Source organism: Vulpes lagopus, chromosome 23 (genome assembly GCF_018345385.1).
Source record: "Vulpes lagopus strain Blue_001 chromosome 23, ASM1834538v1, whole genome shotgun sequence".
Classification (NCBI taxonomy): domain Eukaryota; kingdom Metazoa; phylum Chordata; class Mammalia; order Carnivora; family Canidae; genus Vulpes; species Vulpes lagopus.
Window position 1 is genome coordinate 25,487,110 of NC_054846.1, and position 27,041 is coordinate 25,514,150.

The window sequence follows — 27,041 nt, forward strand, 5'->3', positions numbered from 1 at the left end:
GTCAAGTGAGGTCTCCACACTGTGTCACATTCCACTCACTCTACTGTACTCTCCTCAAACCGCAGATACTTTTTCATGCCTTGTGTCTCACTCTTAGCAAATGGCCTCATATTCTAATTAGTAGAGACTGAGCTGTGTTGACGTTCTCTACCAAGTCTACAAGGTGCCCCTGCACCCTCCTCTTTCCCGGACATCCTGTTAGAGTGGAGGAGTTTTCCTTCTAACACGTCTACGTGCCTGTGGCTTCTCAGCAATGTGACCTTTTCGGTCATTTACTCACCCCCCTGATTTTTAATTGTCCTTCCACTGGATTGTACATATTAATATTGAAATCTGCATAAGCCTATTTCATATGATAAACAGTAACAACGAACACTGAAAACAATAAATAACAACAAAAAAGCCCCCTGATTTCCCTTGACTCCTCAGCTTCTCTCCATCCCTCTGTATTCTCAGGACATTAATTGTTTTCCTTTTCTTCCATGCCATGCTACTTTTTTGGGTTCCCATTCCTCACAGCTTTCTCCAAATATACTTTCTAAAGGTACCAATGACCTTAAGATCACAAAATTGAGTGGACGTGTCTCAGCAGCATTCCACAGGATAGTGACACCTCCATCTTGACACCTTTTCTTTTCTCTGCTGTCTAAAGGCAGCTCTCATCTTATTTCACTGTTCCCTCTCCATGTTGACCACTGTCATTTTTCTGGATTGCTTTAAACGTTAAGAGTTTCTCAGTTTCAGACAAAGTCCTCCCTATTCTTTATACTTTTTTTCCTCTTCCTAAGTCATTCTATCCATAGTATGACAACATGCTGAAGACTCCCAAATTTTCCCTCCAGGCCATACCACTTCTCCCAACTTTTGCCTCATCCATGTTCCTGTCCATCCATCTATCCATCCATCTATCCATCCATCCATCCATCCATCCATCCATCCATCCATCCACCCACCCACTGAATATCTCCACCTATATGTCTCAAAGGTGCCTTCACCATAACCTAGCCAAGGCTAAACTCATATCTTTCTCTCCAAACTTGTTTTTCATGTAGGGTTCCTTATCTTAGTAAGTGTTTTAATCATTCATCTGATTGCAGAAACCTGGCTGTCATTCTTGCCATCTCTGTTTCCATCAGCTCTTATATTCAATCAGTCATCAGGTCTTGGAATTTTTAACAGCCATCGATGTTAGGATGAAATTAACTTTATAACTTACTCTCTATCCCTAATTAAACCTCTAATGTCCCTGTTTCTCTACTATTACTAACCACAACTTAGAGATTATTTTAATAATAAAGTATTGTCTTATTTTCCTTCCTCGAATTTATTATTTACGTTTCAGCCAAAATAGCCTCTGAAATCACAAATCTGATTGCATCACTCCTCTGGCTAAAACCTTTTAGTGTCTTGTCATTGTTCTTAGAAAAATGACCCAAATCCCTAATAAGGTTCAAAATGCCCTGAATGATGTACCATTCTCTCTCTCTCTCTTTCTTTTTTCTTTTTTTTTTTTTTTTTCATTTTTAGCCTCATCTTTCACGAATTTCCACCTTCCCAAACTGGCCATCTTTAGTTCCTTTTAGTTCTTTAATGGGGGCAAGTGCCTTCCTACCTGTGGGCTTCACGTGCCTGAACCAAGTTTTGCTCCTACTGTCCCTTATCCTTCTCTTTCCCCCAAGTAGACAACATATATTCCTCCTCAGGGAAAATTCCTTTGTGGGTGCCCACACACACCCATGCCTCAGACTAAGTATATGGATGCCTCTGTTTTCTTCTCTTTAGCACCTTCTAATTTTACTTTCTATAGTCCGTACTTTGATTGCAATTACACAGTTATTTTGAGGTTATTTTAATATGTTTCAGTTGTTTCTCCAATAAAGTTCAAAATCTTGCCTGTCTGTTTACCCTTGCAATCAGAGCTTCTAGCAAAATCATTGCCACGTAAAAGATACTTAATATAAATATTAATGAAAAAATAATAGCTAATGTTATTGAATACTTACCTTGTGTGTCTTAATTCATTTAATCTTAAACTGTACATGAAGTAGCTATTCTTTCCCATTTTACAGATAAGGGAAGCAAGCCACAAAAAAGTTTAGAGCTTGCTAGAAAATGGCAGGTCTGGAATTTGAATACAGGATATTCAGCTCTGGAGACCAAATTCTTAACCACATTCACAGTTCATGGATTAATTACTTAATTACTTAATCATGATATTTTGATATTCTTTTGAATTTGCCAGGATAAATCTTGAATTTTTCCTTCCAAACAAAATAGGAAGAGTTGGAAACTTGTTTAGTTTTATGATAAGGCTATAGCATGACTATTTGTGAAGTAGTACTAGAGGATGTTCTAATCAATTGAAAATAAGAGGATATTGGAGATAACCAAAAGTTAAAACAAGTGAATAATTAAGTAATAATAATAAATACAAAGAATAGGGGGGCACCTGGGTGGCTCAGTGGTGGAGCATCTGCCTTTGGCCCAGGTCATGATCCTGGGGTCCTGAGATTGAGTCCCTCATCGGGCTCCTCACAGGGAGCCCGCTTCTCCTTCTGTCTATGTCTCTGCCTCTCTGTCTGTGTCTCTCTCATGAATAAATAAATAAAATCTTTAAAAAAATAAATTCAAAGAATAGATTCATCTATAATGTTTTCAAATAATATCTAATTATTCAAATTTTCATAATGACATGTAGTTGCCACTTAATAAAGATCTATTGAATGAATGAATTTATATTTACTATTTGATACAAATTTAGTTGGAAATATTATTGTGTGTATGTGCATGAGAAAAGAAGACCTAAAAGGTATTATATTACTTGTACTATCTCTTGATGCTAAGATGACATGTTATTTGTTTTCTTCTTCATACTTTTTTGTATTGTCCAAATTTTTTGCAGTAAACACATATTGCTTTTATAATTGGAAAATAATTAAAAATAACAGTCATCTGGAAAGTTAAAATAGATCATGTCAAAACAATTCACTTTTATCTAATTAATGTTAAATATGTGGGTGATCTCCCTCTTTGAAGAAAGCTGAATAGGCTAAGGATACATACTATCTCTAAAATACTGAAACTTCTCCTGCAATAAGCCTTCATCTATTAAGGATATAGATTTTGACTTCCATTTTTGCTCATGCTTCAGAATATTTCAATTTAGATTATCTTGTTTGGTGTACTGGTTGAACACTTGACAAGAGTTATTCTCAGTGCTCCTCACAGAAACAAATCATAGCTCATGGGAATTTGCAGTTGTGTAATTACAGTCCATTTTAATAATTAAGTTGTTATTTCGTGGACTCACTCTTATTAATTTTGTTCTGTTTAGCAGCTGCTGCATACAGCACTAAGTTGGAAATAACATTGTACTGAAAATATAATCTTAAAGAAATTTTATATAATGCTTGTGGTCTCATATTTAACCTTTTTTCCTCCCTCCACTGTCTAGACATGTCAGATACATCAACTAGCAATCTCACTAATTCATTTTATATTCTTTTCCATAGATGCTGTATTATTAATGTAATATTACACTAAAACTCCTAGTTCTCTCTTTAGGTACTCCCACACTCTTAATTAAGGTACATTAGCAGTATTAACTAACACCCAACCACAGTCACATTATACATTTAGAAAGTAACAGTTTTACAGTACTGTATTTTATTCTAGATCTTATCCAGTGTATTACATTTTATATTTATATTAGAATACACACATTCAAGAAACTTACAATAGAATGTTTTTTCATTGGTCTCTCAGGTGATTTATGAAAAAATGAAAAGACAAAAATAGCTTATTCTTAGGTATTATTTTTGAGAATTAACAAACTAGGTTTGAGTAGTTGAGAAAAATAGTTAAAAGTATTTTCATTATTTAAACTCCACCAGGAATTACTGCACAAAATATTTCCAGATCTCTCATTTCATCACATTTATCATCATGTTTTCTATTGCAGTTGAGGAAACTAAGTCCAAATAAATGAATAGTTTGTTGAAAGAGATTATAATTCAAAAGCAAACCTGTCATTGAGAAGTCACTGTGACTCTCGGTATATTATCCATAGCTCTTCCTTCAGTGTTCCGTCCTGCTGTTTAGAACTTTTTTTATGAGATCGTTCATTCATTCATTTGTTCCACAGCTATTTATTGAGGACTTACTATTTTCCAGGCCCTTAGGTGTATGAGACACAAAGAAAAAGAAGACATTAGACATAAAGTAATAGGAGAGGTTTTATCTACAATACATTGTGAAATAAAAGCTTAAAGCATTCTAGGTACCTATTAAATCAATAGGGCTCAAAGAGACCATTACTGCATCCAGAATTATATATTTTACTGCCAAACTTGGCTACATTTGTTCTCTGTGGGATATCCTATTCTGCTATTTATGCACAGAACCCAGAGAAAGAACTGTAGGTGCCATTTAATCACATAGGTTTTTCTATGCCTTTCATTTCTTATAGAACCATTGAAATCATTACTGAATAGTCATCTAGTGTCTTCTGTGTCTCTTTCCTGTGAATAGAAGAAATGAAAAGAATAATAGAATGCTAAAAACTGTGCTATAAACAGTCAAGAGCAGTGAACCACCTAGCATTTCTTTCCTTAGAAAATGTAAAAGTAAGCAGACATTAAGTCACAGGTAAATATGAGGCTTCTGGATCATCATTTCAACAGAAGCATGCTTTGATTACTCTAACCAAGTGTGGGGAGGAGTGATATGTCTAAATAAAAAACATGAAAAAAAAACATAAAAAAACCCTAAATAAATAAATAAATTCTGAAACATAGCAATACAGAGTCTTTCTGAACCTGTGAACTCATTTTAAGTATCTTTTAATTGTTTCCCTTAGGAAAACCTGTTATATTGGTGTTATTATTTTTTAGCATAGTATAATAATTTTTAATATAGCTGTGAATATAATGCTTATTTGTTCTAATAGTAGCCTTTAAAAATAAGTTTAACATCATAGACTTACATATAACTTATTGTAATAAGCTCTCGTTATAAAATTGAATACTTTTTAAATTTTGTTCAAAAAATATATGAAAAGCAAAATAAATAAAAGTAAAATATTTTCGTGAATCGTACCTATCAGGGTAACTAATTTTAACATTCTGGTTTATTTCTTTTCCATTTTTTTCTTTCTTTTTTTCTGTGAATAGCTTTTGTATAAATGTGAATGAACATCTGGTATATATAGACTTGTGTTATTTTGATTTTTTAAAATCAATTATACATTTTTCTGATTATTAAAGTATAACATGACCTGACAACTCAACAAGTCTGTCAGGTTATTTTAAAGTGACCCTTCCCCTGTTATCCAGTGCATCAAAAATCATGATGAGGGATAAAATATAAAGTGAGAAAATTATGAATTCTAGTTGTGCTAAAAAAAAGAAAAGAAAAGAAAATATTTCTATCCTCAATTGGATCAGAAACACAAAATAGAAACTGGAACCTAAATGGCAGCCTTATCTGGTGACTGGGCCCAGAAATGGGCAGGATCCATAAGAAAATTGCATCCTTCAGGGTAATGGAATTTAAAAGGGCCCCCCTTCAAATGGGAGCCAGAGGTCAGGCCTACTGCTAAAAATGTACAGCCAAGGGTGTTAAATTCCCAGACAATAAAAACAAAGAAGATTGAGGTTTATGATCAGAGAGAGTAAGTAAAGTAGGCTAAAAAGCTAGAAAGACAAAGAAACAGTGAATTTTGATTTTTTAATTTTTTAAAAAATTTTTTATTTATTTATGATAGTCACACACACAGAGAAAGAGAGGCACAGACATAGGCAGAGGGAGAAGCAGGCTCCATGCACCGGGAGCCCGACGTGGGATTAGATCCCAGGACTCCAGGATCGCGCCCTGGGCCAAAGGCAGGCGCTAAACCGCTGCGCCACCCAGGGATCCCTGAATTTTGATTTTTTAAATAAATGTTTCTAGTAAAAATTTGAAGAGAAACCAAAAATTAAAAACACAATTTATATATTCTAAACCAGTGCTGGAAAATAAAAGAATAAAGAAGCAAACCAAAACCAGAAAATAGAAAATAATAAAAGACAAAGATGATCATATGGGGTGCAATTTTTAAAAATAGTGCTATATGCTTTATCCAGGAGTCAAACATAAATACAAATGACACAATGGGGTTAAAAAAGATCAAGTTAAGCCAGTCTAAGAAAGGCATTAAAGCAATATCATCAGTCAAAACATAATTGAAAGTTAAAAACATTAAAACTGATCAAGAGAGCTACTACATAACAATTAAGGAATCAAACAGTATAGAAAGAAGTATAAGGTCACACAATTTTTCACGTGTTTTTCACATACTACATTGCCTTGAAATATTAAAAGCCAAAACTGATAGGAGTTCAAAGAAAAACTGAATTCCACAATTTGTGCAAGATTTGAATATACCATATTTCACTGAGAATTTTGAAAAATGAAGAAACATAAGAACATACTATGTTGAATAATACATCAATCATGATTTAATAGACATATCTAGAACTGTGTACACATCAATAGAGAATGAATATATTCTTTTCTCACATATGTAAATTACTTAGAAAAGCCAACTACTTACTAGGTCACAGAGATGGTCAACATATCAGATAATCAAGTCCTGATGTCAGGTTATAACGTAATGAAATTATGAATTAATAATAAATAATAAATCATACTGTATTTGAAAAAGTTTTTTTCTATATTGGGTGGTTTACAAATGACAAATATATGTGTGTAGTTCTGAATTAAAACCTGATACAATGCATAATTTTATAAGGGAAATACTAATAATTTCCCCCATTTTGCCTCACCCAAATGTGCCTACTTCCTAACCTACTTTCATGTAAACAATGCTGACAGCTCAGTTTATTTCCTTTAGCATACAAGCTAAGAAAAGCATGTATGTGTATATACATATGGGTTTCATTTCTTTTTACCAAAATAGAATCATGCCATACCTATTAGTTTGCAACTTTTTTCTTTCATTGTATCCATTCATAGGGATTGTCTTGTCTGTGAGCAAGGTTATCCTTTTTTCTATTGTTAATTAACTGTAGAAACTTGCAGAAAATTCATTTCCCATGCAGTCTAATGGTGTTAGAAGGCCAGCATGCATAAGTTCCAGTGGACCAAGGAAGGGCTGAGATTTTCCTGAAATTACTGGGGTTTCCCCATTTCCCTCATCTCATCTCCTTTTCCACCTTGCACACAATGACTGAAACAGTAAAGAAAAAAGAAAGAGATTGGAATATGATATACTACAAACTTTATGATAATAGTAATTGTAATTTACTGTGGCAGAGCAAGCTGAAAAAAGATGTTCATTGTCTAAAAAATTTTTTGAAGACCATAAAGTGGAAAATAAGAGGTACAATCAGCAACTGCATAGTAAATTTGATAAGATTATTCTCAACAGTAAAAAGAGAATCAATGAAAATAATTTGCTTAAAATTAGAACTAAATGCCTCACAAAACATTTTAAAACATTTTTTAGCAGGATCCAAACTTTAAATTTATGCAATACCTTTGACTTTCCTATTAATGATATTGAGTCAGGGAACTTACTTAACTTGGGTAGACATAATATTGAAACTGAAATTATTTTATTTTTTTTTAATTTTTATTTATTTATGATAGTCACAGAGAGAGAGAGAGGCAGAGACACAGACAGAGGGAGAAGCAGGCTCCATGCACCAGGAGCCCGACGTGGGATTCAATCGTAGGTCTCCAGGATCGCGCCCTGGGCCAAAGGCAGGCGTTAAACCGCTGCGCCACCCAGGGATCCCCTGAAATTATTTTATTTTGAAATTAAATCAATTCTAAAAGCAATGAAACAATTCTGTCAATGTGAATGCAAATACTAAAGGAAAATAATTTTTTGCTACTCAATTCAATTATTTGAAAACTTTTAAGCATGTTTAGAACAACTTTGTTTTTAGTGGAATCTATTTTTCCAACTTTAATTTTACAAAATCTAAATACAGATCATGTATTTCCAATGAAAGTTTACTGCCTGAATTCACATGCTGAAAGTGTAATTATACTCCAGCTTATGAAGGCATAGTATACAAAAAGGAACATAAAATATTTTATTAATAATTTAAATGATAACATCCTGGATAAATTGAGTTAAATGATATATTATTAAAATTAATTTATTTTTACAAATTTTTTACACATGGCTACTAGCAAATTGAAAATTACATATGTAGCTCACATTATATTTCTCTTAGATAATGCTAGTGTAGAGAAATAAAGTAATTCAGTCTTTCCTCTAGCATCATTGATCAAAATTAGGGTTTTTTTTAAATTAGTTTGTAGAAAATTTCTTTTCAGCCTCATAATCTGTTACTGGTACTGCCACTCTAAAAATTTTTAGGATTGTTGTCAAATTTGATAAAACTCTTCTTTCATATCTAAGATATAAGATTTGGAAGAACTTTCCATGTGCTAACTCCTGTACATATCACATTTTTCTGGTACACGAATATTTCTAGGTCACACTCACATCTCAACATCACTCATATTGTAGTAGTGCTCTAAACCTTATGATTACATACTAAGCGAGTTGGCACAAGAGGTGGTAGAGAAAATTTCCAGATGCCATTTTAACATCTGGATTATATGAGGAAGTGACTTAAACCTTGCAAATATGTCCCACTGAACCCAAACTAAATGTATCCCAAACTCATCTTCTCCTTAGTCAGTTTAAAAAAAAAAAAAAATGTCTCCAGCCATTTTAATACTACCCCAAACAAGGAGAAGTATGAAGCAAGGAAACTGGAATTGGAAAAAATTTGAAGAGATCTTAACTTACTACAATTAAAATATTTTACTTTTTATAAAATTTACAAAGACTTTTCCAGGGACCCTCCCAGCATCTTGGGACAGACCCATAAAAGTTTGGGTTACTGAAGTTTAAACTTCGGTCTTTGCCTCTGAGCGTAAACCTTTTGTTTTACAAAAAAGGAAAGCCATATATATTTTTGCACATACTATTTTTCTCATTCAACAGTATTTCAAATGACTTCCTTCAAGTCAGCTGGTATCACTACAATTCATTCTTTTAAAGATTGCAAAATATTGGATGGTATTATGTATCATGATTTATTCCACTTTGGTTGATGAGCCTTCACTTCATTTTGTATTATTTTCCCACTATTAACAAAAGAACAACAAACAAACATCATTGTGCACCTGTCTTACTGGAGGTGCTTTTATTTCTATGATATAAATTTCAGTGGGAATCACATATAAAGATCATACATCCTACTTTCCCTGAGTGTTCCCTTTTATTCTTGTTGACCTGGCATAACTGTTACTAGAGCTCCCTTTCACTGCCAAAAGTGTCCCAGTTGGGATAATAACTGTGTATACCCTAGTGAAAGGATGGATATGTATATTTTAATATATTTAATATCACTGGGCACTTTTTATGTGCCATACATTGCTTTAAGCACTTTACATGTATTATCTCATTTAGTTTCCACAAATATCCTATTATTTTTATTTTACAGATAAGGAAACTGAGGCACAGAGAAATTAAGTAACTTACCCAAGTTCACATTTCTAGTAAGTGTGGAGTCATGATTTAAACCCCACAGCCTGGCTCCAGAGTAGGGTGACTAACCAAGCCCCAGGACTGAAGGGGTTCCCAGGATATAGGACTTCCAGGTTTAAAACTGAGAAAGAACCTAGCAAATCAAGGTAAGTTGTCTGTGCCATCAGGAGGCACTGATCTTAATGCTGTTGCTTTCCAAAATGGCTGTATCCATTTCTGTTGCCATCAGTAGTTTGAGAGTAGCTTTTTCCTGCAGGACTGTGGATATTAAGTCTCTAAGATAACTCCCATTTATCCCACCTCCTAGTATCTATGCCCTTGTGTTGCCCCTTTCCCTTGATGTAGACTGGACCTAGTGACTTGCTTCTATTGATTAGAATATGGCAAAAATATTTTAATCACATCCAGGATCAGATTACAAAAAAAGCTCTGGCTTCCATCATGCTAGCTTTCTCTTGCTCTCTGGCTTATTCACTACAATGAATGCGATCGTCCCATTGTGAGCCTCTGTGGAGAGACCCACGTGTCAAGGAACTAAGAGGAGCTTTTAGTCAACAGCCAACATGAAACTAAGGCCCTCAGTCCAACAGCTCTTGAAAATCCAGTACTGCCAACGACCTTGTGAGTGAAGCCAACTGCTCCTAGTCAAACTCAAATGAAACCATAGACCCAGCTGACATCTTAATTGCAGCCATCTGTGTTTTTGTTGGGGGATACTTCTTTCCCTACATATTTAATGTAACAACTGTTATGCCCGATTTTATCTATTTATATACACACACACACATATGCATGTGCGTGAACGTACCTTATGGTAACTACAAACAAAAATCTACAATAGGTACCCCAAAAACAAAGAGAAAAAAACCCCAAACATAACACTAAAGAAAACCACCAAACCACAAGGAAAAAGGCCAAGAATCGAAGAAAAGAGAAGAGCTACGAAAACAATGAACAAAATGGCCCTAAGTACATACCTATCCATTAATACTTTAAATGGACCAAATGCTCCCATCAAAAGATATAGGGTGGCCAAATGGTTTAAAACTAACAAACAAGATCGATCTATGTGCTTCCTGTAAGAGATTCACTTCAGATCTAAAGGTACATATAGACTGAAAGTGAAGGCATGGGAAAAGGTATTTCCATGCAAATGGAAACAAACAGAAAGCTGGAGCAGCAATATTTATTATCACATCAGTCAGATTGGCTATTTTTAAAAGGACAAAAAACTGTTGCAAGGATGTGGAATAAAAGGAACCCTTGTGCACTGCTGATGGGAATGTCAATTGGTGCAGCCACTCTAGAAAACAGTATGGAGGTTCCTCAAAAAATGCAAAGTAGAACTATCATGCAATCTAGCAATTCCACATCAGGATATTTGCACAAAGAAAATGAAAATACCAATTTGAATGGGTATTTGCACCCCTATGTTCACTGTAGTATTTATTATTTACAATAGCCAAGATACGGAGGCAACCCAAGTGTCTGTCTATAGGTGAATTGATAAAAATGTATGGTGACAGTTTGGAAATAGATTTACTATGAGGATCATTTCATAATATGTAAAAATATTAAATCACTTCAATGTATACCTGAAACTGATAGGATATTGTATGTCAGCTATACTTTAATTAAAAAAAAAAAAGGCTGTGTTTCAGGTTAGGTTTGTTGTTTTATGATGCCTCCATTTGTTGGTGTTTCCTCCATTAATATCCTATTCAAACTGAACTCTCTACTTGACAAATGTGCCTAATTCTTTTCCATTTTCTACCTTTTGCTCATTGCACCTCCAACTCTTGGAGTGCCCTTCCCACTCATTTCTTCATGCATGGAATTTTACTGATCTGTCAGAGACCTGCTTAGTCACTGCCTCTGTCATGACACTTTTCTTGAACCCCAGCCACAAGTAATCTCCGCTCTGTTTGTCAGCTACGTAGCAATTAGCACAGTCTCTGGTGCACTTTTTTTGCTCAGTACATGCTAGTGAATGATGTTAAAATTCCACTCTGTAGCATTGCGTGTGGATTATTTTGTATTCATAGAATACTTTTAAAAGCTCACATAAGCTAGATTTTTTTCTAAGCTTGTTGTTTTAGAGGAAATGGACAGTCATAATGCATAAGCTAATGTGTAGTCAGAGAAGCTGACTAGAAGATAAGTCTCTTATTTCTATCTGAAATTGCAAGTATATTTAGAAATTTTCTCTAAGTAGTTTTTACATACCTCATTTCCTTTTCGTCAGCAATGTTTTGTAGCTGCAGGTGTAAAAAATGTAGGTTGACCACATAAAACCGTCTTGGACACAGACTGTCATTTTGCTGATTCCACTGGATAATAGGTGTTTTAAAAATAATAAAGGGTATTTAAAATATGCTTCTCTTTTGGATTTTCTCAAAAAAAAAAAAAAGACCATTGATTACAAAAGCCAGATCACATTTCTCCATGTAATTAAGGGCATTTTTGATGGTTGCCATTGCCATACAGGTTTTGCTTTATTCACTTTATTTCATTTAGTATTTTTAAAGGTATTGAACTAAGAACTGTGGAGGGGATGAGGGAAATATAAGTGTCTGCAAAAACATAACCTCGTCTGGAAGAGATAATGAACAACGCAAGGTAGTATAAAATCAAATTATCAGTGTAATGGTACAGATCTTGGATTCAGAAGATGGAGACAGTTACAATCTTTTCTAAATAATTTAGTACTTGATTACCCACTGTCTTGTACTATGTATTAAATTACTTATAAGAAACATTCAAAAAGCTTTTGCCTTACAGTCTGCATAAAGTACCCCTCGGTTTTTCTGATTTTGATCCAGTGGTAGTCCACAGGGCCAGCCCTTGCAGTGAATCATTCCTCAAGGGATCACCTCTTATTCCTGGAATTAAATTCTGTCTCTACCAATTCGTGTGAATAGCTAAAAGATACTGGTCTCAAATTCTATCCAAGTATTCACAGTCTTTACTCTAGATGTATTATCTGCAAAGCATCATTATTATTATTATTACTATTATTATTATTAGTTTTGCTTTTCCTTCTGGATTTTATTTTCTATGTTTTAATTCTGATAATATTTAATTTGATAGGGAAAAATAAAACCCGTGTTATGTGCCTGATAACATGCTAGATACTTTTCACATGTATTCTCTCATTTTTATCTGTGCACATAAACCACAACTTTCTTCTAGACGGTTATTATTAATCATTCTCATTTTTAAAGTTAAGAAAACTGATATCCAGAGAGGTTAAAATAAATTGTCTAACATTTGAGCAGGCAAGACGTCAGCATCTGGTATTAGAATATAAGTTTGGTTGCTTTTTTGAATTAGAGTTTACTAAAAGACAAAGAATTAAATATCTTGTGCTAAAAAAAGTTGAGTAACAAGTAGCACAGAATTGAAGATGAGACAGAAAATAGAAGAAAATACCATGAGTGAGAGACCCAGAAACAGACACATGAAGGCTTCAGATATTGGAATTGTCAGGCATAGATTTTAAAAAAAAACAACTGTGTTGCTATGCTCTTTTCTACCAAATACAAGCACGCTTGAAATTGTTAAGAAACTGAAAAATGCCAACTGGTGACATTGTATATTTGAAAAGGAAGCAAATAAAATTTTAGAATGGTAAAGTATAAGTGAAATTAAGAAGATGGTTTGATAGACTAGACACTGCTGAGGAAAGAGCCCATAAACTGGATAAATGAGTATTAAAAACTATTCAGAATGCAACACAGAGAAACAATAATTTGAAAACTGCAACAGAGTATAAATAATGAGAATAAGGCCTCTAACATTTATTCACTGGAGTCCAATAAATATTAGCTATTATTATTATTATTACTGTGTCACTTCTTGCTTAAAAATTTTCAATATTTCTCACTGCCTACAGAATTAAATATATACTTGTATACTAATAAAACTTCCTTCTACTTAAACTTAGCCTCAGCTTTTCCCTAACACAAGATAACAGCTTTGTCTTTGCTCTTTTTACCTCCATGCCGTTCCTTAGGTTTTTATGTTTCGTCTAAGCTTTCTTGCCTGAAAATGGAAACCTTTCACAGGCCTCTCTTCCTTCCCAGCCATGGTCTGGTGATTGTTTCCCCTCTTGGTGTGTCATTGTGCTGCCTTTATTATCAGATCTTAAGTCATTTGCATTATACTTTGTCTATGTGTCTGATGTCACATTTGATTATATACGTCTTGAGGGCATGGATTTTTAGACATTTTATCAAAATTTATATTTTTTTTAAAGCAGTTTCAGTTTCCCAGAAAAATGGAGCAGAAGGTATAGAGGTTTATTTCTCTCATGCCCCACACCCACACAGGCACACCTCCCCCCCACTATCACATTACCTGCTGTGGTGGTACACTTGTTATGGTCAGCAAGCCAACATTGACCTGCCCCTATCATCCATTGTCCATGGTTTATGCGAGGGTTCACTCCGGATGCTGCACATGCAATGAGCTTAGACAAATGTATAATGACATGGATGCACCAACACTACTGTACAGAAGAGTTTTACTGCTGTAAAAATCCTCTGTGCTCCATCGATTCATCCTTCTTTACCTTCCACTCTCTGCCTAGAGGTTCTTTTTAATTTATCCTTAGAACATAACATACTGCTTGACACATAGTTGCCCCCAAATAAATGTTTTTAGATTATATGGCTGAAAGAATGAAAGGGAGGGACAAATGGGAGAGAACTGGGGCTTCTTTTAATTGTCTTGCTGACTGATATTTTATCTCTGTTTCAATATTTACTCATAACAATTCTATCCTAGTCAGAAGAACACCTAACGTGACCATCTTTTAAAACTCTGCATATTCTTGAGACACTAATTCAAATCTCATCTTATCCATTAAACCTGAGTCAGGAGTGAACTCTGGGTACTTTTAAGACATATTTAATAAATGATCTATTTAATTCAATGTGTCACATTTGTATTTTTCTGTTGTTGTTTCACAAGCCTATCTCTGGACTCCCCAGTGTAACTGACTTATATTTTATATGATGGGTAGAGTTTTTATCCCCTCGCTTTTAATAAGCAAGAGGTGTTTTCATGAATTATTACTGTTTACTTAGGATTGTAGACAATGGCCATGGAACAGAGAAACCTGCTAATCTATAAAGAATTCACAGTCTTAGTTTCCTTTGCATGAGTTCAACTGTCTAGGACAGAAAATTATTGGGAACTAATGAAAACAAATTTTTTTGGTTTTTTTGGATTTTTTTTTTTTGTTTTAGATTTGAACTTGCAAGAGTCTCCATACAAAGCTGTAGAGGATTGCCAAATTATCATTAAAATAATATAATTTCCGTGGGCTAGCAAGAGTTATTTAGAGAATTTTCCGTCCTTTTCCAAGTATATTAAACATTCCAAAACTGCATCTTTTTTGTTATTTAGTTTTGATAAAAATTTAAGAAGAAAGTTTTATGCATGTTGCTGGTTTTAAAGTCATCACTTTATTTCTCCTCCAACCCTTAATACTAAACATAATGGAGAGATTTTTGAAATTTCATTCAAGTAATTTGTATAAGAAGATGTGCTTATCTGGCTGTGATAGTTTTGTGTCAGTCTACATTGCAAAACTATTGTGCACAAATGTCAATTTTTCCTCAGGTTAATTCACTGGGATGCTTCTCAACAGTTTGATGGATTTCTGGGAAAAGTGATTTGAAGAGGCTTGAATTTGGGTTTTATGACTCAGGGAGATACAAAACTTCCAATTCAATAAAGATCAAAACCCATTTGAAAGATTATGGGGAAAACTTAGCCCAATCATATAAAAAATTATATTCATCTTAATTAAGATGAAGTTTGGGCAATTTGTATAATGTAGTCTTGATAGCTGTGTTGGGTGATCTATCATTAGGAATAAATAATAGTACTCTTCCTTCTTGGAATAATACTACAGAGTATAGTTACCATTCCAAAAGAAAGCAAAGCATTCAATGAATATTATCCTTAAAATATACTTCTGTGCATATTCTTCACTATGATCCTGTAATTGTTACCAGTTGTTAAGTTGAAATCTCAATTCGTGTTGACTAAAGTGATTTCAAGTCTTGAAAGGTAAACTGAGTGATTAGGTTTATGGCAGTTTTATTTTTATTCACAGATAATGCATCTGAGGTAGCAATTACTGCTCCAGGAAATAGTAACCATAGAAACAGCTCGACAGGCCCAACACCTGACTGCTCACCTCCATCCCCTGACACTGCCCTCAAAAATATTGTAAAAGTAATTCGACCTCAGGTAAGTGCCCAGAATGACATCATCTGCAGTAGTGTATATTGTTTTTGAATCATTGCATGTATACTCCTTATATTGCAATGCCTAGAACATTTTATGATCTGCAAGTACATTTAAACAAATTTTTCTTTTGCAAATACATTTTTAGATTAAAAGGAAAGACTTAGAGAAGGATGTTTCCCTCCTTGGAAACATCCAAGGAAACATCCTTCTTTGTTTCCAAGGAACATCCTTCCTTGGAAAATTCATTATTTTTGGAATAATGAATTTGTATACTACATGAGAAAAACAAGTGAAACTTAGAGAAATGGCTATTTTACATCATTTCCTCTCACGTTTTGATAATCATGCTCTAATTATTGAGCTGTTACATGTTTTCTGAGTTTTCCTGCTACTTTTGTCTTCATTTTCCTGGACATGTTGCATTATTTGTGATCACTTCTCTATCTTCCAAACCAAGTTGTTTTGATAGTTTTCTTTAAATTCTCTATTCTTTATGGTTTACAACTAATTTTGTCTGTGTTTGATAGTGCATCTCTTTTTGCTCCTTATTTGTCTCCAGTGCTCACTTTCTTCTAGCTTGTCTCCCTCTACCTTTTGTTCTTTTTTATTTTTCAACTTTTCTCACTTGTTTGTATGGGTTTCTTTCTCTCCCCTCTCCTCTTTCAGTTGGATTTCCCAGTAGGCGGTTTGCAGGCAAGCTTTAGAAATATCATTGGAACAAGCTGTTCTGTGATATTTCATTGAAAATAGCACTTATAAAGCTGTTTGCATTACATTTTTTGCCAACAGATGGACTCAGAACATGGAATTGGTGGTGTTCTCAACCTGGCTCATTGTGAATGGGCCTCACAAAATCCAAGAGAGGGGGACTTTGGATCCAATCAATGCCATTCACCATCTACTTAGATATATAGTATGAACAAATCCTTTGAGCCAATTTGCAAGAGAAATGTCTCTTTTTAGGACTGTTTTGGTCTAAATGAGCAATGATTTGCTTAATATCTTCAATATGATTTATTTTAGTTTATTTTCATTATAATCATCCTCATGAATAAAATGGTATTTTAACTTCATATATTCACTGTAGCTTATAGAACACTTTCACATAAACTGTTTCATTTAACCTTCATTAATTTCAAGGGAATGTCATAGTGTTATGGGTAAGGATATTGACACTCTAAAGGGGTGAACTTGTACAACTGATTCAAAGTTCCTTCTCTTTTTTTTCTCAATGTAATAGTTGCCTCTTCCAGTCCTGCTCAGAGATTAGAAAAATCTTCTTGCATTTGTACAACATCTTAATGAGGATGGAGCTCAGGTTCATTCAGGCAAGATAACATTTCACGCAGCGTCCCAACTACTGGAGGAGGAAATGTCTTCATAGATCCCTTCTTTCTTTTCAGAAAAAATTGATCTAGTTCATTTGCTTCAAGAAATAAACCTCACTACAGCCAGATTTAGATGCTAAATGTCACATTTGTCTTCACTGGTTCTCTCATTATATGAAGGTGTTTCTGGTGTTACTGTGCAGTCATTACATTTTCAGCATTTTTAATTACTTAGGTAGGAGGTTATCTTATATGTAAATGAGTGTGACGTCCATTACTAAACACATTTTTATATCAACGTAAATTATCTAATGTAAACGCATTTAGTCACCCAATGAATAAAACGCAAATTTCTTTCTTTCTTTCTGTGTATTTGTAATCTAATCAACTCTAAGAGATCTTACTCTATAAATTCTTCTTTGTATTCTCTGTCATACTTTTATTTTAGTTTATTTTGGTAAATTGAAAAAAGTAGCAGTGGCCAAAAATTCCATTTTGACTTGATTACTTGGTTTTGTCGTTATTAAATATTTATGAAGGCAACTCATTCCACCTTCTTTTCTTAAATGTTGTAATGATGATTTAGGAAGGGAAAAAATTAAGTGAGAAAGTCAGGAAACTAGGGCGATGGTATTTAAATTTGAGCCAGTGCAGCCTGTAAGTATATATATAATAGGACAGAAGCAGCTAAGGTGTGTAGTTGGAAAAGAATATTGGGCTACTCTTCCTTTCACCTCAGAGACTTTGGTGCTTTACCTATTTCTTCTTATGAGTTCTGATCTTCTGGACTCCATATTCATTGTAAAAAGCAGAGAATAGAAAATTCAAGCGGAGGCACCTCGGTGGCTCAGTCAGTTAGGCATCTGCCTTGGCTCAGGTCATGATCCTAGGGTCCTGGGATGCCAGTGTCGGTATCTGACTCCTTGCTCAGTGGGAAGCCTGTTCCTCCTTCCCACTTGTGCTCTGTCTTGCTGTCTTTCACTATCTCTCTCTTTCTCTCTCAAATAAATAAATTTTTTAAAAAGTTCAAATGGAAGTAATTATGAGGGATTTTAAATAGGACATGTGATTTCAGAAAAAGGCTTGGAGACTAGAGGGTGTGGATGGGGGACAGCTAGATGGATAAAGTAGTGGACTCCCTGGTGTGTTCTGACAAGTCACAGGTGTGTCAGGGATGGAACACTGTCAAGAGTTTACTGTTCCAAAGAAAAGATAATTATTGGCTAGCTTATATGAGAGCCCATATTTTTGATCACAGGTTTAATCCTCTAAAGTATTTGCTAATTCTGGCTTTATGTGTGGAAATGCAAGAAATGTGAAATTAGGTTGACTTGCAGTATTCAAACTTTTTTTTCATTTACTAATTACACATTAATAACATGGTTGAAATTATTGTTTCACTTTTAAAACTGATGATGAGCCTTGGAAATAAAAGTATAAGAACAACTCTTATCCATGAATTTACATTTATTTGCCTAGGTATTAGCAGATGTGTTCATTCTTATTGTGAGAAGAGTGACCTAGAATAGATGAGAGATGAAAACAAAACTTTCATCTCATTCAGTGGAGACTTCTTAGAGCAAGTTACTTCTCCTTGCCTCATATGCATGTCTTAACGTAATATACTTTTTTTCATAACTCTACCTGTAAATGGAGAATATCTCTTATAACCAAGGAGTCCTTGCTGTCACAATGAGGTAGGCCTGATTACACCTTGCATGTGTTTCTGATTAGTGTGTTAATAACTTGGAAGTTACCTACTTGTGGTGCTTTGTTAAGTTTGATTTTATTTAGCATATTTACTAACTCACTAAGTCACAGCTGTTAGTCCTGTATCTTGCGTTTGATCTTTTTACCTTTGCTCCTTTGGTCTCTTTCATGTCTCAAAATTCTCCAGATTGTGAAGCATTCTATTTTCAATTCACAGAGGCTGAAATATTTTTATGCTACTGGTAAACCTTTGTTTCTCTCCAGTATATTGACCCAAAAGGCTGAGTTTCTCTACTTAGATGAATTCACAAGGCTGGGTTTATTTACATATGCTGGAAAATAAAATTATTTTGAAACTTGAGAAAGTACTTCTAAATACTTGAAAAATTATTACTGTTGAATAAATTTTAAGTCTGTTGAAACACCAAGTTTTCTTCTTTCTACTAATCATATGCTACCTGTAATAACTTTTTGGGTTTTTTTAAGGTTTTTGTGGTAAAACATCTTTTTCCCCCTAACTGAAAGATAAAACACAATTTGATGAATTTTGACTATTTGTATATGTAAGTGTAACCACTACTCAAGGCGAGATATTAAAACATTATCATCATCCCAGAAAGTTGTTTCAATCAACTATACCCAGTCCCACCTTAGAATAACTCCTTTCTGATTATCATCACCATAGGTTAGGATTGTCTGTTCTTAGACTTTATATAAATGGAATCCTACAGTGTATGTGTGTTTTATGTATGTCAGTGTCTAACTTCTTTCACTGAACATAATGTTTTTGGGATTTGCTCATATTGTTCTTTTTTGCTGAACAGTATTCTCTTGGAGCAATATAGTACAATTTATCTCTTTTCCTGTGGATAAATATTTGTGTTTTTCTGCTCTTTACTATTTTGAATGAAAATGTTTTGAATGAAAATGTTACATCTTTTATAGCTATGTATTTTCATATAGATACCAAAGAGTAGAATTATTGGGTCATAGATAGAAGAGTAAATAACTTTATAAGAAACTTCCTTAAAATTTTCCAGAGTAGTTGTTCCATTTTATAATCCCCAACAGAAATGTGTGAGAATTTTAGTTTCTCTACCTTCTCTCAAACATTTGGTGACTTTTAAATTTTTTTTAGTTTAGCCATTCTTATGGGAGTGAAAAGATTTCTCATTAGAGTTTTAATTTGCATTTTTCTGATGACTAATAATGTTGAGCACCTTTTCCTGTGGCTATTGCCCATTCTTAGATCTTTTGAGGCATGCCTATGCAAGGCTTTATAATGCAGTTGTTTAATTTACCACTTGTTGATTTGTCCTGTAATTCCTAGAGATATGGGTCCTTATCAGGTTTCTGTACTGTAAATATTTTTCCTCAGTGTGTGGTTTGCCTAAATATCTTTAATGGTGACATTGGTGAACAGAATGTTTTAATTCTGGTGATAGCCAGTGTATCAATTTTTTTTTCTTTCATGGTTTGTGCTTTTTGTTTCTTGTCCAGGTTGTGAATATATGTATATACACATTTTTTTAAATAAAAGCTTTCTGGTTCTTGCTTTTATATTTAGTTCTATGATCCATCTCAAATTGTTGTGTGGTGTGAGGTAGGAGTTGAGATTATTTTTTTTTCCTACATGGAAAAAGCCTTTCCTGTCCTCATTGACTTAATACTTTAGTATTGTTTATTACTTTCACTTTCCAATTGTTTGTTGTCAATATATAGAAATGCAATTGAGTTTTGTATTATCCTTTTATCGTGCCAGCTGGATAATTCCATTTTAAAAGTTTAATTTTTAAATAGAAATACATTTCTTAGAGTTGTGTCTGTCATTGAGATTAATGACAGTTTTACTTCTTTTCTAGTCTTTATATCTTTTGTTTCTTTTCCTTACTGCTGTGCCTGTAGTGCAATGGTGTATAGAAGTGGTAAATCCAAAAATCCTTGCCTTATTTTCTAGCTTTGAGGGAAACCATTCAGTATTAAGCATAATATCAATTATAAATTTTTATATGGACCATTCTACTCCTAGTTTGCTGAGTTTTTAGCATAAAAGGGTGTTGATTTTTTTTTAACTTTTTCTGTATATATTTAGCTAATCATATCATTTTTTTCTCCTTTTTTCTGTTGATAAGTTAATTTAATAAGTTAAATTAGTTAACTTAATAAGTTAAATTGTTTTATTATAAATGTTAATTCAACTTTGCGTTTCTGGGATAAATACCACTTGGTTATGATGTTTTGTACTTTTTCTGTGGTATTTGATTCAAAAGGCAAATTGGATAAAGCTTTAGTGTGTAGAGAGATGGATTAGATGTAAGGGAGTCAAAGATGACTAATGATTTGAGCCCAGTTGGCTGGGATTTTGAAATGATATTTATAGATATAGGAAAGACTTGAGCAGAAGTTCATTTTGATGAAGAGGAAGATGATAAATTTGGTTTTGTAAACATATTGAGTGTGGGGCATGATATACAAATTAGGAATACTGGAATGGAGCTCTGATGAGAGAATTGGAGCTTAAGGTGAAGATTTTATAGTCAGTTACAGAATTTGATGGTGAAAGGAAATAGTACCAAAGATAGGGTGCTAGGAAATATTTACACTTAAGCAATATAATATTTGTCGAACACCTAATATAATTTAATTTTCGTAGTATTTTAGAATTGATATTATTATTTTAATTTTATAGATGAAGAAATTGAGAAGGGAGAAGTTTAATAACTTCACATATACTTCAGGAAGGCCTTAGCAAGAGAGAAGGAGCACTGAGAGATATAAAAAAGACAAAACATTACCATGAATATAAAGGGAAAAAAGAAAGTTAAAGAAGAGATTAGTCAAATTGTCAAAAATCATAGAGTGTGGGATCCCTGGGTGGCGCAGTGGTTTGGCACTTGCCTTTGGCCCGGGGCGCGATCCTGGAGACCCGGGATCGAATCCCACATCGGGCTCCCGGTGCATGGAGCCTGCTTCTCCCTCTGCCTGTGTCTCTGCCTCTCTCTCTCTCTCTCTCTCTCTCTCTGTGACTATCATAAATAAATAAAAATTAAAAAAAAAATCATAGAGTGATGATGTAAAAGACAGATTGAAATGTCACTTTATTTGGTGGTTTTGAGGGCAAAGGCCTTCAAGAATGCAGAAAAGGTAGAAGCTTAAAATAGGGATTGTTGAAGAGTTGGTGAAAAGCAATGCATTGATTGCAGATTATTCTTTTGAATAGTCTGGTGGTAAAAGGAAAGAAAGTAATATGGCAGTGTGTTGAAGGAAAGGCAAAGTTGAGGAAAGAGTTTTTCTTTTATTTTGGATGCAGGAAATTAAACTTGGTTGTAGAAAATGGGAAAGAGGAAACAAAGTTAATTGGAGAGATAGGAGTGATGAGGACTGAAATGTTAAATTTTATAATAGGAGGTGTGACTACCTGCAATTAGCTTCAAACTTCAAATATTCTTGGCATTACTGGACACAGGAGATACTTTGGGTAAAGCATTAGTTGTTAGAGCACTGGATTCTTGAGCTGTGCTCTTGGTGGTGGTTTTAGTCAGATGATTTTTTTCCCGCTTCTTTCTTCTGTTTTATGACACATATCAAGTGTAAAATGACAAAAGAGAGTGTTCAGGAAATGGCCCTAGGTGAAGGCAGAGAAAGAGTCTATTGTTAGCACAATATTAGAAACCCTCAAAACATATACTTAATATTGAACATTATAATAACATTTTAGTGAAGGTAAGTAGATGTTAACAGGAAGTCAACCTGAAAAATAGGAAAGTTCTGATATCTTGAAGTGTCCCTCGTACTATCCAGATCTTACCTCATACTTTAAATTCTATCCCTCATACTTTAAATTCCATCCTAAGTGGAATTCAACACAATGAAATGACTGCAGGGTGCATTCTTTTGCAGCTAGTGAGGGACCCTATCAAAAAGAAGCAAACAGGCCATAGAGGTAAAGAAAAGAAAAAGTCAAGGGGCCAGTTATTCTTTTTTTTTTTAATAATAAATTTATTTTTTATTGGTGTTCAATTTGGCAACATACAGAATAACACCCAGTGCTCATCCCGTCAAGCGCCCCCCTCAGTGCCCGTCACCCATTCGCCCTCACCTCCCGCCCTCCTCCCCCTCCACCACCCCTGAGAAGACTCCCAGAGATAGAAGTCGTCCATGTTCTGTCTCCCTTTCTGATATTTCCCACACATTTCTTCTCCCTTCCCTTATATTTCCTTTCACAATTATTTATATTCCCCAAATGAATGAGAATATATAATGTTTGTCCTTCTCTGATTGACTTATTTCACTCAGCATAATACCCTCCAGTTCCATCCATGTCGAAGCAAATGGTGGGTATTTGTCATTTCTAATGGCTGAGTAATATTCCATTGTATACATAAACCACATCTTCTTTATCCATTCATCTTTTGATGGACACCGAGGCTCCTTCCACAGTTTAGCTATTGTGGACATTGCTGCTAGAAACATCAGGGTGCAGGTGTCCCGGTGTTTCATTGCATCTGTATCTTTGGGGTAAATCCCCAACGGTGCAATTGCTGGGTCATAGGGCAGGTCACATTCCCACCAACAGTGTAAGAGGGTTCCCTTTTCTCCACATCCTCTCCAACATTTGTGGTTTCCTGCCTTGTTCATTTTTGCCATTCTCACTGGTGTGAGGTGGTATCTCATTGTGGTTTTGATTTGTATTTCCCTGATGACAAGTGATGCAGAGCATTCTCTCATGTGCTTGTTGGCCATGTCTATGTCTTCCTCTATGAGATTTCTGTTCATGTCTTTTGGGGCCAGTTATTCTAACGAGACTGAGGAAGATAGATTTGAAAAAGATGAACTGCTTCTGAGTTCCTACCCATGATGGACCCTGTTTAGATCAGGTGATAATTCAACTGAAGAAAATAAATATTTTGGATATTCTTCTGGATTTTGTGTGGGCTTAATGAGCTAATAATAAGTTAATGATAAACCATGCTATCTCTCTTCAATTATGGGGTTGCATAAAAATCTTGCCAAATCTAGAATAACATTTTACTGGGCACTGTAGGGTTATAGAATACATATGCTAAATTTTAAAATTAGAAATGAGAGTGGGTATGTAAAGAGCAGAGGCATGTAACTCAGAAAGAGTACAAAACATTGTATTGGGTTGCCGCAAAAATAGATAAGGAATAAAGAGATCTTCAAAGAGATAATCTTTTCAAAATATATTTTTTATTATTGAGTATTGAGCCATTTATTTTTATTAGTGAGTCTGTGTTCATTTATTTCTTCTAAAAGCCCTGCAAGGCAGGTACTGTTTTCTTTATTTCACTGATTGGGGCTGAGACTTAGAAGGTTGAATAATTCGCAGGATTACATAGCCAGCGACTGGAAGAGCTCTGGTCTCCTCACTCCAGTAGCCTGTTAATGTTAACTATCTCATTGGGGAGAAAATAATTAAGGTGAAATATTGATATTCCAAGGGGTTTATGAAGTTTAGGATGAGAATAATAGATTGGAAAAAGGAAGAAGAGCAGAAACATAGATGGCAACAGTTTGTACCCCAAAATTGGGAAGCAAAGAAGACTATATTCAATAATTTGGAGTCTTGCCACCAAAGGCAAGTGAATAAAGGTTAAAAGTACAAATATAAGAAAGAACATAATCTTAGATGAAACAAAGAACAATTTGGAAAGGGGGAAGAGATTAAGAGAGAAGTCTGTGGCCCTGACAATTGACCAGTAGCCCTTGACAAATTAGAATTTCCTGGGAAGCTTTAAAAAAATAAATAAATAAAAAGTCTAGGCCTAACCCCAGAAGCAATTAAATCAATAACTCTAGAGGCAAATATTTTTTAATCCGGTATTCTTGTATAGGCTATAGACGGTCCATGAAACTCATGGAATCATATGCAAAATTTTGCTTGTAGGTGACTTTTTCTGGGGATTAAATTCTAGTCATACCTATGTCATAGACCTACCCTCTGTGTAACCTTTATGACCTTCAATTTGTCAGTTAAGTGAGAGTGGTATTTGCCTTACATGGCTACCTAGTAAAACTCAAATCAGATAAAATGTGTCGTAGTGTGGTGTAAATTGTAAAGCTATAGGGTGGCCCATTTTGTTATCATAGTGGTGATTAAATCATGTTTGCCCACATTTGAAATACAACCTTTGAGGGACAATCTTCCTACTCCTATGGTCTCATTTACAAGTAGGTCTGATGATAGCAACCTTGGTTTCAACACATGTATGTGAGAGCCTTTTAAAGTTTCCCAAATCATTTGAATCTACCTAGGATGATGCTGGCTAAATATGGGGTGATCACTACCTCGAGCATTTCATTTTTTAGAGTTCTGCATAAGAGAGCCATAGAAAGTATAAACTGTATAAACTCCTGAGATTTGGGGTAGGCAGTCGGGATAAGAATGCATGGATGAAATATATTCTCTGGGGAAAATTTCCTTAAAAAATAAAATATCTACCAGATAGTAGCCTTGGTATAACTGCCTTAAATGTCTTAAGTAGCAGACTAGAATTTGAAATCTAGTCTCATCTCTCCTATTAGGTCTTCTGTTATTGACTTGCCCTGGGTAAAGTTAAAAGCCCCCAGTTACCTCTGCCTTTAAATTCATGGAAACCTATTTGACCACATAATGAATAGTATATCTAATGTATACAACTGAAGCTGATCACTTCAAATTCCTAATCTGGTGTTTTCTAATATTGTGAAATTTAGCTATGAAGGCACCACAGAGTACTTTGTTGCTTTATTTATTCATTAATTTAATAGATATAGTTGAGTGCTTACTGTATGCTGAGTGTCATAAGTGGAGATTTGAACATGAAAATGATGTAAAGGAATGGTGAATCAATTGAGGGAGACTGTATTCTAAACAGATAATGTTTGGAATTCACTGAATGCTCCTGGGGCTCATTCTCCGACCTTTTCTCTTCTCAGTCTACTCCCACTCTCTATGTACCCACATCCAGTTCCAGAGCTTTAAATACTATCTATATGTGGATGACTCCTAAATTTCTATCTCCAGCCTCAACCACTTTCCTGAACTCTTGGCCCATATCCAGCCAGCTACTCTAAATCTTAGTTGATTATAGAATATTTTAAGCTTAGCATGTGTAGCATTAAACTTTGCATTTCACTTAATGGCAGTCCAGGCTAAAAGAATTGACTCCAACCTTGATTCTTTTCTTTTTCTCACATCCCCATATCCAATCCAACAGAAAACCCTCTAGACCTATTCCTAAAGTGTGGCACAGGACCCCCTGGCAGTTTCCCAGACCCTTTCAGAAGTTCTATGAGGTCAAAACTATCTTCATAATAATACAGAGACATTTTGCTTTTTTCACTCTTATTTGTAAGTGAGTGCTCCATGGAGTTTTCCATTGTTGCACCATGACATGCAGTGGCATCACGGCTCTGATGTCTAATGAAATGTGTACTTTTATATTCTTAGGTTTTAAAAGTATCTCGGGTTTAGTTTTTAATGTATTAAATATTTACAGATATGACCCTCATGAACAAAAACTTTTTAGTATTCTCAATAATTTTTAAAGGTGTGAAAGTGTCCTGAGATCAAAGTTTAAAATTTGCCCTCTGATTTCCCTTTCAAAATATTTCTTGACTTGGGACCCTCTTACCATCTGTTCTCTGTCACTTTCCTATAAACCATTAACATCTCTTGCCTGAATTTTTGAAAAAGTCTCTTACCCTATTCCTGGCATTGACTATTGTACCCTTATTGTGCTTTTGCAAATTAGTAGATAGACTTTTATAAATCAGATCATGTTAATTCACCTGGCCGACCTTACAATGTCTCCTCCCCTCACTCAGTGTAAAGGTGTACAGTACCTTAAATAACTTTATTTTATCTTCTGACCTATCTTCTACTATTCTCTACCTACTTCATTTTTGCCAGCCTTCCCATCTTGCCTGCATTACCTTGGATAAGCCAAACAGTTCCTGCCTTAGGAATTTTGTTCTCATCATTCACTTGTCTGGAATGTGTTTCTCCCGGAGACTTCATGGCTCATTATCTTTCTTTGTTCAGGTCTTTCAGATGCCACCTTATCAGAGAGACCTCTGAGCACTGAATATAGTAAAGTAGCCATAACTTTACTTTCTGTCTCCTTTATAGCATTTTTCTCCCCTGAATTAGTATTTGTGTG

General features: G+C 34.6%; 1 protein-coding gene across 13 annotated transcripts in view; it reads left to right on the forward strand.

Moving 5' to 3' along the window:
* ANKS1B (ankyrin repeat and sterile alpha motif domain containing 1B) overlaps nucleotides 1-27,041 on the forward strand; it is a 1,017,748-nt gene that overhangs the window by 379,283 nt on the left and 611,424 nt on the right. For all 13 annotated transcript variants that reach the window (XM_041737915.1, XM_041737908.1, XM_041737909.1 and 10 more), the window contains exon 11: nucleotides 15,702-15,838. In XM_041737915.1, the coding sequence (XP_041593849.1) occupies nucleotides 15,702-15,838 (137 nt within the window). The remainder of the gene's footprint in view (nucleotides 1-15,701; nucleotides 15,839-27,041) is intronic.